The sequence below is a fragment of the Prionailurus bengalensis genome, chromosome C1 (assembly GCF_016509475.1).
Source record: "Prionailurus bengalensis isolate Pbe53 chromosome C1, Fcat_Pben_1.1_paternal_pri, whole genome shotgun sequence".
NCBI lineage: Eukaryota > Metazoa > Chordata > Mammalia > Carnivora > Felidae > Prionailurus > Prionailurus bengalensis.
The window spans coordinates 171,709,151-171,722,766 of NC_057345.1; the positions used below are offsets into that span (position 1 = coordinate 171,709,151).

General features: G+C 36.9%; 1 protein-coding gene across 2 annotated transcripts in view; it reads left to right on the top strand.

The window, feature by feature from the left end:
• The window catches only part of NUP35 (nucleoporin 35), a 36,515-nt gene that overhangs the window by 2,153 nt on the left and 20,746 nt on the right, over nucleotides 1-13,616 (top strand). For both annotated transcript variants that reach the window (XM_043577235.1, XM_043577236.1), the window contains exons 2-4: nucleotides 1,392-1,562; nucleotides 5,078-5,205; nucleotides 8,782-8,848. In XM_043577235.1, the coding sequence (XP_043433170.1) occupies nucleotides 1,392-1,562; nucleotides 5,078-5,205; nucleotides 8,782-8,848 (366 nt within the window). The remainder of the gene's footprint in view (nucleotides 1-1,391; nucleotides 1,563-5,077; nucleotides 5,206-8,781; nucleotides 8,849-13,616) is intronic.

Consider the following 13,616-nt stretch of genomic DNA (forward strand, 5'->3'; position numbering starts at 1 on the left):
TTACACTTTAGTCACTCAGTTTTTGCTATCCTAGGATACCCTTAGAATAATAAGGGTTGAGCACCTACTGATATTAGATACTGGGTCAAGTGCTTAATTTGCTGTAATTCTAATCAGAGCTCTGTGAGTGGATGCTGTGATTATGCCCATTTTGCCAAGAGATACGAACCTAGGTCTCTGAGTCTAGGGCCCATTTTTTTTCATACCGTGCTAATTTGCTCTGAAATTAGAGTAGGTTATAGCTGCCTTTTCTTCATAATGGGAATAATAATACCTATCCTGTAAATTGTGAAAATTAATTTTAAATTGATGATTGTGAAGTATCAACTGTCTTTAAATTGGTTTTGTTAGGGAGATTTTTATTAATTATTCCTAACTTTAAAATGATTTTTGAAAATGATCCAAAAGTAAAGTTTCCAAATCTTTCGATGTTTCTTCGTTTCTAATCATCACTATTATTTCATGTGTGCTCTATGTGCTCTAATGTATGCATGATTACACTTTTATCGCAATAATGGTTTATAGTTCTTGTTTATGGAAAAGAAAAAAATGGAACATATAGCAAGCTACACCCGTTGTGTTTGATTTGCTAAAACTTCGTGTAACTAGCGCACCCACTCTTTCCTTGTTTTTGGTTGTTGCATAGGTAGAAGCTGACCCAGAAGTGGAAAGAAGTTATTCTGTATGCATTAAGAATTTTTTAAAGATAATACAAAAATTTTCCATTTAAAACTAATTGTTAATTCTCTTTTTGAAAAATGTTTATTTATTTATTTTTGAGAGAGAGTGGGAGAGGGTGCGAATACGAGCAGGGGAGGGGCAGATAGACGAAAAGAAACCCAAGCTGACTCCCTGCTGTCAGCGCAGAGCCTGATGGGAGGCTCAAACTCATGAACTTGAGCCAAAATTGAGTGGGCCGCTTAACCAGCTGAGCCATCCAGGCATCCCAATAAAAGTGGATTCTTAAATCTGTGAAATAATATAAACAGGAACAGGGGTGCCTGGATGGCTAAATTGATTGAGCAGTTCGCGTCATAATCTCACAGTTGTGAATTCGAGCCCTGTGTTGGGCTCTGTGCGGAGCTTGCCTAGGATTCTCTCCTCTCTTTCTGCGCACCCCCCCCCACCCCCCCGCTGCTCTCTCTCTCAAAGAAATAAATACAGTTAAAAAAAATGAACTAGGACAATTGTAAGATTAGTATTGTTAATAAAAATACTTTTACATTTTTATAAAAATAATTTTTGTTGGTTTTTAAAATCTAAACTTTGCTTCTGTAATATGTAAGTTTTGATTAAAGTCTCAAAATTTTTTATGCTAGCTTCTTACATCTTTTTGTTAGATATTGTAACATTAAAGTCCTTTGTTTTACTTTATTTTTTGATTAATTTAGGATCTGAACCAATGATGCTAGGTTCACCCACATCTCCAAAACCAGGGGTTAATGCCCAGTTCTTACCTGGATTTTTAATGGGAGATTTGCCAGCTCCAGTGACTCCACAACCTCGATCTGTCAGTGGCCCTTCAGTGGGAGTAATGGAAATGAGATCACCTTTACTTGCAGGTGGGTAAATGCTTGAAATGGTTTCTTAGTACTATTAAACCATGTATTAGAATTTTAAAAAGAGTAATGATGCAACATTCACCCTTATCAACACATTTATTAATTAAAACAAATAATGCCTCTATTTTTGATTTTTAGACTCTTGGAATAAAGGTATAAGTAGTATAAGCTACTGTAATTCTAAGAACCACTCATTAAAACTATGTATACTGTATTTCATCCGATCTAAGATGCCCTTGATTGTAAAACTCACCATTATTTTAAGTAGTACTAAGAAAGAAAAGCACTAAATATGATACAATGCCAAGATACTGTTTTTTATAAATTATCCATATCAGAGATGTTAAAGTGTGGGGGAAGAAATATCATTTAACTTCAACTGAATAACTTAATGCATTTAAATAGTTCATCTTAAATGTGATAATAGCAAATATTCAGTCAAAAGAAACTAAGTGAAGTGTAATCAACATACAGTGCTATATTAGTTTCAGCGTACAGCATATTGACTTGACAGTTCTGTATATTACCCAGTGCTCACCATGACAAGTATAGTCAGTCACCATCTGTCTCCATACAACGTTATGACAATATTGTTGACTGTATTTCCTATGCTGTACTTTCATCTCTGTGGCTTATTTATAAATAAATAACTGTAAGTTTGTACCTCTTAATGCCCCTTGTCTATTTTGCCCATCTTCCCACTCACCTCCCTGTGGCAGCCACCAGCCCTCTGTATTCAAGAGTCTGGTTTGTTTTGTTTTTTGTCTGACTTCACTTACCACCCTCTAGGACCTTGATAGATGAATGGATAAAGAAAATGTGATATATATATGTGTATATATATATACACATACACACACACACACATATATACATATGTGTGTGTGTGTGTGTGTATATATATATATATATATATACACACACACATATATATTAATATAAATAAAATGGAATGATGGAATGTTAGCCATAAAAAAGAATGAGATCTTGCCATTTGTGGTATAAGAAATGTAATTTGAAATGTGTAGATATAAATTCTACTTCTAGTCATAGTGAATTAAGATTCTCAGCATGTTTAGTGGAAAGATTTATTCTACAAACTATAGGGAAGTTTTTTACACAGAATTTGCAGTTATCAGCACAAAATATTATCTAAATGCAACACATATCTTACAAGACTCCTTTAGCAAAGAAATATTTTAAAAGATAACTTTGGGGGCGCCTGGATGGCTCAATCAGTTAAGCGTCCAGCTTTAGCTCAGGTCATGGTCTTGCAGTCCGTGAGTTCGACCCACGTTGGACTCTGCTGACAGCTCAGGGCCTGGAGCCTGCTTCAGATTCTCTGTCTCCCTCTCTGTCCCACCCCCACTCTGTCTCTCTCTTCCTCAAAAATAAATAAACATTAAGAAAAAGAGAGATAACTTTGAGGTTTTCACTATGAGTAGTGAGAATTAGCTACAGAAATGGTTGGATTCCAAATGTGAGCTGATATCCTTTTAATAGATGTTTAAATGGAAAACTTCTCACTTTGTTCTTAAGGTATTATTTGGTTTAAAGTGGTTTATTATTTTAAGATTGATGAGGGACAATATAAATTATATTCATAATTGACTTATTGTTATTCTGGATAGGTTTTTGTTTTTTATACATTTGACCCTTGAACAACACAGGGGTTTGGTGTACTGACCCCCTGGACACTTGGAAATTCTAGTATGATTTTGACTCCCCCAAAACTTAACTAATAGCCTGTTTTTGACTGGAAGGTAGCCTTCCCAATAACATAAATAGTTGATAACTATATATGATATAGTTGATACACTGACATATAACTATATATGATATAGTTGATATACTGATAACATAAACATTTTGTATATGTATTATAAACTGTTCTTACAGCAAAGTAAGCTAGAAAAAGTTACTAAGAAAGTCATAAGGAAAAGAAAATACATTTACAGTACTACACTGTAAAAAATCTGTGTATAGGTGGACCTACATGTGCAGTTCATACTTGTGTTTGTCAAGGGTCAAATATGTATTTCAAATGTGTTTTTATTGTAGTTACTATATATTGAGTACTTATAAGCCAGACAATACCCTAAGCATATTATATATTACTTTCATTTTTTCATCAGTCTTAAAGGTTAGGTAGTAGTATCCCTGTTTTTCAAAAGGAGAAACTGAAGCTAAATGCAATAAAGAACTTCCTTAAGCCTACTTTTTTTTTCTTAACTTTTTAAAATGTTTGTTTTTGAGAGAGAAAGAGAGAGACAGAGTGTGAGCGGGCAAAGGGTAGAGAGGGAGAGGGAGACACAATCTGAAGCAGGCTCCAGGCTCCGAGCTGTCAGGACAGAGCCCGATGTGGGGTTGAACTCAGGAACCGCAAGATCATGACCTGAGCCGAAGTCGGATGTGTAACCGACTGAGCCACCCAGGTGCCCCAAGCCTACTTGTTAGTAAGTGACAGAGCAGGAGGTTAAAGCTCAGATTAGTTCTGTTTTATAGTCTATGCTCTAAACAGCTTATGATGTACTATCTAAGCTTAGACATTAAGTCATAACAGAGGGTCAGGTCTGTTTCACTATTTGGCATTGATGATTCTCTGATTTATAAAGGCATCTTTTTTTTTTTAATATTAATTTTTGAGAGAGAGAGAGAAAGAATCCCAAGCATGCATCTTGCTATCAGTGCAGAGCCCATCCTGGGGCTTGAACTCACGAACCATGACCTGAGCTGAAATCAATAGTCAGATGGTTAGCTGACTGAGCCATCCAGGTGCCCCTTTAAAGACCTTCTTATGTCCCCAAAGTTGATTCTTTTCCTATATATATATATATTATGTATTTCAATATATTTCTATTATGAGGAACATGAATGGGATCTCTTTAATTTTGACAAATTCCACATTAGGCGATTATATTCAAGTGTATATAAACTGGAGCTGTTTACCTACTTTCAAGTGAGAAATACGATCAGATTTTGTATTGAAATTTTAAGGATTTGTAGAGAAAGCAAAAGCTACATGTGTTTACAAAAAACTAAAATTTCTGTTTTCTTATTCTGAAATTTTTTATTCACACACAGTCTATGAATCACCAGCTTTGGCGTAGCTGGAAGCTTGTTAGAAATTTAGTGTCAGGCTCCACCTCACATGTTCTGAATCAGAATCTGAATTTTAAAAAGATGGACTCTTAAGTGTATTAAAGTTTGAGAAGCCCTAGGAAACAAGAGTTTAAGTTGATATTTTAAAGATACAAATGAAAAAGGGGCACCTGGGTGGCTCAGGCTCTGATCTTGTGGTTCATGGGATCGAGCCCTGCATTGGGCCCTGTGCTGACAGCACAGAGCCTGCTTGGGATTCTGTCTCTCTCTGCCCCTCCCCTGCTTGTGCACTCTCTCTTGCTCTCTCAAAATGTATAAATGAACATTTTTTTTTAATGTGTAAATGACAAAAAAATCTTATCAGAAAGGTGGAAGACTTGTTTTCTCACCTGAATGTTTTTTGTGCATTGTAGGTGGATCACCACCACAACCAGTTGTGCCAGCTCATAAAGATAAAAGTGGAGCCCCACCAGTTAGAAGTATGTATGATGATATTTCCAGTCCAGGACTTGGATCAACACCTTTAACTTCAAGAAGACAGGTAATGTACACACTCCCATTTATGATCCACAGTAATTTCTTATTTTTATGTGGACACACAGCGAGGATCAGTAATTTGAAATGTTTTTCTGAGGTCTACTTTAGTGTAACTGTGTTGCACAGAATAACTATTAAGGACATTTATCATAAAATCTACTTACATTGTGTTTATCATGAAATGTTCTTAAAAAATATAATAGAACGGCCGATTGTTTTCGCATATTGATGATTCTGTGGTGTATTATAGGTAGGTCTTATTTACTTGTCCCTGCCCTAAACCTAGCAATATACACATAGAAATGATTATGGTTTCAGTGATTCCAATTGTTCAAAAAATTCAGTATGCATAATTTTGTGAAGGAACAAATGAAGAGTTAGGTTTCATCCAGGTGTAGGGTACTTTGTAATGATTTGAGATCTTTGTTTTAGGAATGGTTTTATTAATATAAGACAAATATCCTTTTAGAGCTATGTTCACTGTTTACTTATTTTACTGAAAACGCAGCCTCCCATATTTATGAGCTGATGGTTTAGTTTGTTCCAGGTGCAGGTGTTCTGATGGTGATGTTTAATTTTGGTTGGTGTGGGTGTAGGCGTTCTGATGGAGTTATTTTCAGTCATAGATTATGCAAGGTAGAGATCCTGTGTTTTGATGGGACTGATAGCTATAAAAGAAAATGATACTTTTGAAGTACCTCTGGTATACAGGTCTGATCTTAAAACTTCCTGTTTTATGTATTTTTTTCACTTCTTCCTCATGGCAAATTTGTGAATTAGTTGTTATCAGCTTCATTTTATCATTGAGGACACTAGGGCACAGAAAGCTTAAATAATTTGTCAAGAGTAAGGCAACTAGTCTAGTGGAGCCAAACTTTAAACCCAGGCAGTCTTCAATCTAGAGCCAACGTTTGTAACAGCCATGCTGTCCTGACACTACTATAGTAACTCTGGATGGTCAGTTTAAAGGTAGTATGGATTTTTCTTTTAAGTAGGAAGGTTAGTAGCTTATATAGTCACAAATATTCTATCACTATTGTGCTTCAGCAGGACATACAGTTACATACAGTGTGTCAGTTAAACTGATAAGTTGTTTGTATAAGGATATTTCTGCAGTTTGGTTTGCCTTTCCCTGAATCAAATACAGCATAGTTGCTAGAAAGTTTAAGAATGGTAGAAAGCATCTTCTAGTAAATTTTGACTATTTTTAGACTTGGTATGCCTAGCATAGTAGGCCTACTTGTCAAGCAAAGCAGAATTAATTCACTGTGTAAAACACATCACCTTCTCTTTCCGTCACTTTTATTTATTTAAAAAAAAAAAAATTTTTTTTTCAACGTTTATTTTTTTGGGGACAGAGAGAGACAGAGCATGAACGTGGGAGGGGCAGAGAGAGAGGGAAACACAGAATCGGAAACAGGCTCCAGGCTCCGAGCCATCAGCCCAGAGCCTGACGCGGGGCTCGAACTCACGGACCGCGAGATCGTGACCTGGCTGAAGTCGGACGCTTAACCGACTGCGCCACCCAGGCGCCCCTTTCCGTCACTTTTAGAACTGCCCTACTGTCCAGTACAGTAGCCATTGGCCAAATGTGGCTGTTGACACTTGAAATATGGCTAGTCCTATACATAATTGAGATACGCTGAAGTGTAAAATACACACTGGATTTTGAAGACTTAGAAAGAATGTGAGCTATCTCATTTAGTTTTTATGGTGATTACATACTGAAAATGATGATAATTTGGACCTGCTAGATTAAATAAACTACTTATTTTTACTTTTTTAATGTGTCTCCTATAGAATTTAAAACTACTTATATTGCTTATGTTCTATTTGGACAATGGTATTCTAGCCAAATCAGAATATTCTGGCCTGGGATACTTTTCTGAAAGGTTGATAAGTAAATTTCATGTTTGGTTTGAGAATGACTGGCTTATAAATTTATGCTAGTTTTCATTACTTCTCTGATAACCAATGAAAACAAAGGTAGTTTACAGTTATTACTATGTTCAAAATGTTTAAAAGTCTTGTGTTATAACTTGTAGAGAATGTTTTTGATTTAAAAGTTGGTAAGAATGTTATTATTAGTTAAAAGCCCTCATTAGTTTTGCCCCAAGACTTTGCTTAGCCTCTCTCTAATCGTGAAAGAAAATGGCATTAAGAATTGAACAGTACATTTTGTATCTCTCTTAAAGTTATTTCAACATTTGGTTCTGGTTGCTAGATAATAGCTAGATTTTAGATTTCCTTAGTTTAATCAGAATCTGTTACCAAAAAATCTATTTCTGTATATTTACTTCTAGAGAAAGTCTGTTCTCATTCTTGATTAGATACTGCCTTTGTTTAATCTTTAATTTTCTCACATTTAAAGGAATTAGTACTGATAATTTTCTTGCTTTGTAACTTTCTACTAGTAGAGACAGAGGCATACTGTCTTTTTTATTATATAGACTGATTTGTTTAAAAAAAATTTTTTTTTTTAACATTTATTTATTTTTGAGACTGAGAGAGACAGAGCAGGAGCAGGGAAGGGGGCAGAGAGAGAGGGAGACACAGAATCTGAAGCAGGCTCCAGGCTCTGAACTGTCAGCACAGAGCCTGATGCAGGGCTCGAACCCACAAACCGTTAGATCATGACCTGAGCTGAAGTCAGAGGCTTTTTTTTTTTTTTTTTTAATTTTTTTTTTTTTCAACGTTTATTTATTTTGGGGACAGAGAGAGACAGAGCGTGAACGGGGGAGGGGCAGAGAGAGAGGGAGACACAGAATCGGAAACAGGCTCCAGGCTCTGAGCCATCAGCCCAGAGCCCGACGCGGGGCTCGAACTCCCGGACCGCGAGATCGTGACCTGGCTGAAGTCGGACGCTTAACCGACTGTGCCACCCAGGCGCCCCTGAAGTCAGAGGCTTAACCAACTGAGCCATCCAGGTGCCCCTATATAGACTGATTTGAATCTGTATTATTTCATGGTTTGTAAATGTCTGCTTAAAAATAGAATTCTGGGGCGCCTGGGTGGCGTAGTCGGTTAAGCGTCCGACTTCAGCCAGGTCACGATCTCGCAGTCCGTGAGTTCGAGCCCCGCGTCAGGCTCTGGGCTGATGGCTCAGAGCCTGGAGCCTGTTTCCGTTTCTGTGTCTCCCTCTCTCTCTGCCCCTCGCCTGTTCATGCTCTGTCTCTCTCTGTCCCAAAAATAAATAAACGTTGAAAAAAATATATATATAAAAAAAAAAATAGAATTCTGCCATCTTTCTGTTTTTCTGTGTGTTATTTCAAATATTGTGCTTTAGGAACTAAAAACAAATAGCAAAGTTATTTTCTACTAAAAACAGTGTCTTTTTATTTAATGTAACTTCACTTTAAACAAAGAATATGCTAAAGGGTATAACATATTTTAGAATAATACTGCTCAACTTAAAGAAAAAAGTTGGAGTACTCTTAGATTGTGAACTAATTAGAGGCATCCTTAGTACCTGGTAGACATGCAGTTGTCTATTGAATGAAACCTTTCAACACTTATTGTGTTTATGTTCTGGTTAGAACTTTGTGTTTTTACTCTAACACTTCATTCTATTTTCATGTAGCCAAACATTTCAGTAATGCAGAGTCCTCTTGTTGGAGTTATGACGACTACTCCTACTCCTGGAACAGGTAAAGGCCTTTTAACGTCAAAGACTATTCTGTCTTTTTTGAATGAGATAATATAAGACTTTGTTGATAATTGGCCAAAATTTTTTCTTTCATGTTTCAAACTTGGAGACCTTGTCAAATGTTAATAACTTCATTCAGAAGGGAAATACTTTGTATATTGGATTTTTTTTTCCTGAACTTATAGTAGGTAGGATGTGATATTCTCAAAATAGTAAGAGTTTAAAGAAAATATGTACTTAGTAGTGTTTCCTCAGTTACTAAAAACTGTAATTTAAAAAAGAGGTGTTGCAGTTGGGAAGAAAAGGAATACAGAGTCTGAGCAATAAAGATGTTTTGAAAGCTTTTAATGTATAGCTAGAAATCTAAATGTCATTGACTACAAACAGCCACTGATTATATGTAGTTTTTCTTTAAGATTAATGGTATTTTTATCACCATCAGCATTATCATTAGCACAACTCTTGTTACATATTCATATAATCTATCAAATGATCTCTCAGTAAATATATGAACACATAACCATATGTGCCAGGCCCCGGGAAACTGAACAAAATAGGTAATCCATACCTTTATCGAGTTTGCATTTATTTACAGAATGTACATTTATAAATGAAATAATTAAACTATAAAGTTTGTTAGAAGGTGATATATTTTATGGAGGAAAATTAAGAAGCAAAGAGGGGGAGTTAGCAGGTGAGGGCTTATAGGTTTAAATGGGGGGTAGTATATTAGTTTTCTATTGCTGCTGTGACAAACTACTACAAACTTAAAAGTGGCGACAAACTACTACAAACTTAAAAGTGGCTTACACAACAGTTCTGGAGGTGAGAAATCTCAAATGGGTCTCAATGGACTAAAATCAATGCATTTGTAAAGCTGTGTTTAGTTTATGGAAGCTCTAGGGGATAATCTGTTTTCTTGCCTTTTTCATCTTCTACCCACATTTCTTTGCTCGTGATCTCCTTTCTCCATCTTCAAAGCTAGCAACTTTGCATCTCTCTGATCATTTTTCTGTAGTCACATCTCCCCCTTCTCTCTTTTAAATACCCTTGTGAGTACAGTGGATCTGTCTGGATAATCCAGGATCATCTCCCTATTTTAAGGTGAGCTGGTTAGCAGCCTTAATTCCATCTGCAACCTTAATTCTCCTTTGTCATGTAACATAGCTTATTCCCAGGTTCCAGGGATAAGGACATGGGCATCTCTGGGGGCCATTATTCTGCTTCCTACAGAAAGGTAGAGGAAAAGTGACATTTACTCAGAAACCTAAACTAAGTAAGGGAGGGGTGCCTGGGTGGCTCAGTCGGTTAAAGCGCCCGACTTCCGCTCAGGTCATGATCTCACGGTTCGTGAGTTTGAGCCCCGCGTCGGGCTCTGTGCTGACAGCTCGGAGCCTGGAGCCTGCTTCGGATTCTGTGTCTCCCTCTCTCTGCCCCTCCCTTGTTCATGCTCTGTCTCTCTCTGTCTCAAAAATAAATAAAACGTTAAAGGGGCGGCGCCTGGGTGGCTTGGTCGGTTAAGCGTCAGACTTCGGCTCAGGTCATGATCTCACAGTCCGTGAGTTCGAGCCCCGCGTCGGGCTCTGTGCTGACCGCTCAGAGCCTGGAGCCTGTTTTGGATTCTGTGTCTCCCTCTCTCTCTGCCCCTCTCCTGTTCATTCTCTGTCTCTGTCTCAAAAATGAATAAACGTTAAAAAAAAAAATTAAAAAGTTAAAAAAAATTAAGTAAGGGAGGTGGGGACAGTGTTCTAGAAAGAGAAAAACGTAGAGGCACTGAGGTGGCAGTGTGTTTTGGGTGTTCAAGGGGGCTAGTGTGAAATGGAGTGAGTGAGGGGTAGAATACTAGGAAATGAGGTCAGAAAGATAACGGGGGACCCATAGTACAGGGCCTTGTATGTCATGGAATCAACTGGTTTTTACCCAGAAAAGGCGGAAAACAAATAGGATGAGACTGCTGCTGTGGTGATTACAGACTTTTGGTTAAGGGGCGGGGTAGAAGCAAAACCAAAATAAGAGGCTACTACTGCATTAATCCAGTTGAGGGACAAAGCAGGGTGGGAAGGAAGAGAAAGAGGAACAACAGCAAAAAAGATGGGACAGAAAAGCCCAGCAAGACAGTAGATTTAAAAGGAACCAGATCAACCATTATATAAAATGAAATGTACTAAACACTGCAGATAAAAGACAGAGGTTATCAGAATTGTTAACAAAAGCAGTATCCAAAGACAAGTTTTTTTTTTTTTTTTCATCTTCTGAGTCCAGAGTTTTTCAAGCGTCTGAATCTTCACTGGTGGCAGTGGTTTAATAGTCATTTACAGGTAGATTTCTGCTACCAGTTTGATCAAGGCTATTTAGGCTTTTTCTGTACGTTCCTCAGATTTCTTCTACTATCCAGCCACTGCCTGGTTCCAAAGCCACTTCCACATTTTTAGGTATTTGTCACAGCAGCACCTGGCTTATAGTCAGAATCTGTATTAATTTTTGTAAGTTTATTTATTTTGAGAGAGAGCACACACGAGCATGGGAGGGACAGAGAGAGAGGAAGAGAGAACAGCTCAGAGCTTGACGCTGGGGCTTGATCTCACAAACTATGAGATCATGACCTGAGCTGAAATCAAGAGTCTAATGCTTAACCGACTGAGCCTCTCAAGTACCTCATAATCTGTGTTAGTTTAAATTTGCTGCCTTAACAGATTATCACAAATTTAGTGGCTTAAAACAATACAAAACTTTTTTTTTTTTTTTTTTTTTCAATTGTAAGTAATCTCTACAACTGTTGTGGAGCTTGAACTTGTAACTGTGAGATCAGGAATTTCATGGTCCACCGACTGAGCCAACCAGGCACCCACCCCTGTTTTTTCTTTTTAAAGATTTTAAAACAGATTTATTTTCTCACTTTTTTTCTTTGCTTTAGAGCTCGGGTGTCAGCAGGGCTGTGTTCTCTTCATGAGGTTCTGGGTATTAATCCACTTTCAAGCTCATTCATGTTATTTGAATTTACTTCCATGTGGTTGTAGGATTGAGGTCCCTGTTTCTTTCCTAGCTGTTGCCTGGAGGTGTTTCTCGGCTTGTAGAGTCTGCCCTTATTCTTTGGCTTGTGACTCCCTTTCCATATTCAAAGACAGCAGTGGCAGATCAAGGTCTGTTTTATACTTTGAATCTCTCTGACCTCCCTCTTCTCTTGTATTTCTGACTTGACTTTCCTGCCATCTGCTGCTATTAAGGGCTCATTTGATGATATTGGGCCTACTGGAATAATCCAGGGTAATTCCTTATTTTAAGATCCAGCTAATTAATAACCTTCATTTTATCCAGCAGTACCTGGACTAGTGTACTAGTAATTCATTTGAATTACCAATGAATTAAACCAGGGGACAGAAACTTTGGGGGTATATCTTTAGATTTCTGTCTGCCACCTATACCATAGTGAACAATTTAGGTGTGTTACCTCAGTCTTAGTTACATATGTGAGGTGGAATGTTCTGGGGGAGTTCAGGTATTAACAGTCTTAATCTGATCATGCAAATAGGTAGATGACAATGTTTTGTTACTTGACTAGTTGCTACAATAGTGACTCTTCATTTTTCAATTGAGTCAGTTAAGTCATCCCAGGGACATTGAAAATGCAAAAACACAATGTTAAGTAATGTACTTCGTACTTTAAAGGTTCTCTTAGTTGTTTGAAAAGCATGCATTATAATATTCTTATTGTTGTCAAGTAGAAGAGCACATGATTAAAGTTATTGAAACATCCTTTTGTTATTTTTCTCAAATAGTGTTAACTTCTGTGAGGTTCTTGTATTTTCATAAAAAATTCTAAAAGTACAAGAACCATGGTAGGAAAATAATATGTATCGTAAATTGGCCACTGGGAGCCACTGCTGCTTCTACTTTGAGGTTAAGGAATTTATGTTTAGAAAGTCTTCATGTGGCATATGTGAAAAAGAATATTTTTGAAAAGATATGATGGGCATGAGGATCTATCATGTGATCAATAATAAGCAAAAAAAAGGGGGAAAAGAAGTTGACTTGAGAAAATTGAAAGGAAAATGTAGACTTAAAACTTAGAGCTATTTTTTTTTTTAGCTCCTATAGTGTTAACCAAATGAAAATTTCTTGTATAATTTGTAAATTTTAACTTTCTGAGATAATTTTTATAAAGAGATATCATGGGGTTTAGTGATGTTAGTGTGTTTATGCTTAGGTCTTTGTGTCCAATAAGGAGTTTTTTGTTTGTTTTAATTTTGTAAGTGATGTTAAAATCTTTTTAAAAATTTTATTTCTGGTGCAGGGAAACCTTGGTCATATGATAAAGTGAGAAATCTAGATTAGAGAATTTCAGAAACTGTTTTCAATCATGGCATATTATTGCCCTGAGTATGTTTGGCCTGTTTCCCTGTCCGCACCTCTCAGTTTTCTTCTGCTGCTATTTAAATATTCCTCTGTTTTTCACACTCTTTTAAATTTTTTCTTAATTTTTTTGAACTGCTTTCATTTATCTATCCGTTTTCTTCTCAAATGGTATACCACTTTTGTCTACTGAATTAGAATCCTTATTTATGTTAGCCTATTGTTAACGGACTAAGTGTGTTATTCAGACTATAGTACTTTCCAAGTGTTTTTGTTGATGCTAGGAGCTCAGAGTTCTGATAGTGTTCCCAGGAGAGGAGGAAGAGGACTAATTTATCTGTGAGGGACCTTTTCCTGACACTTCTTTTTCTGATCTGGGTTAGCTGCTCTTGCATGTGCTTCTGTACAGCTGTCTCTGC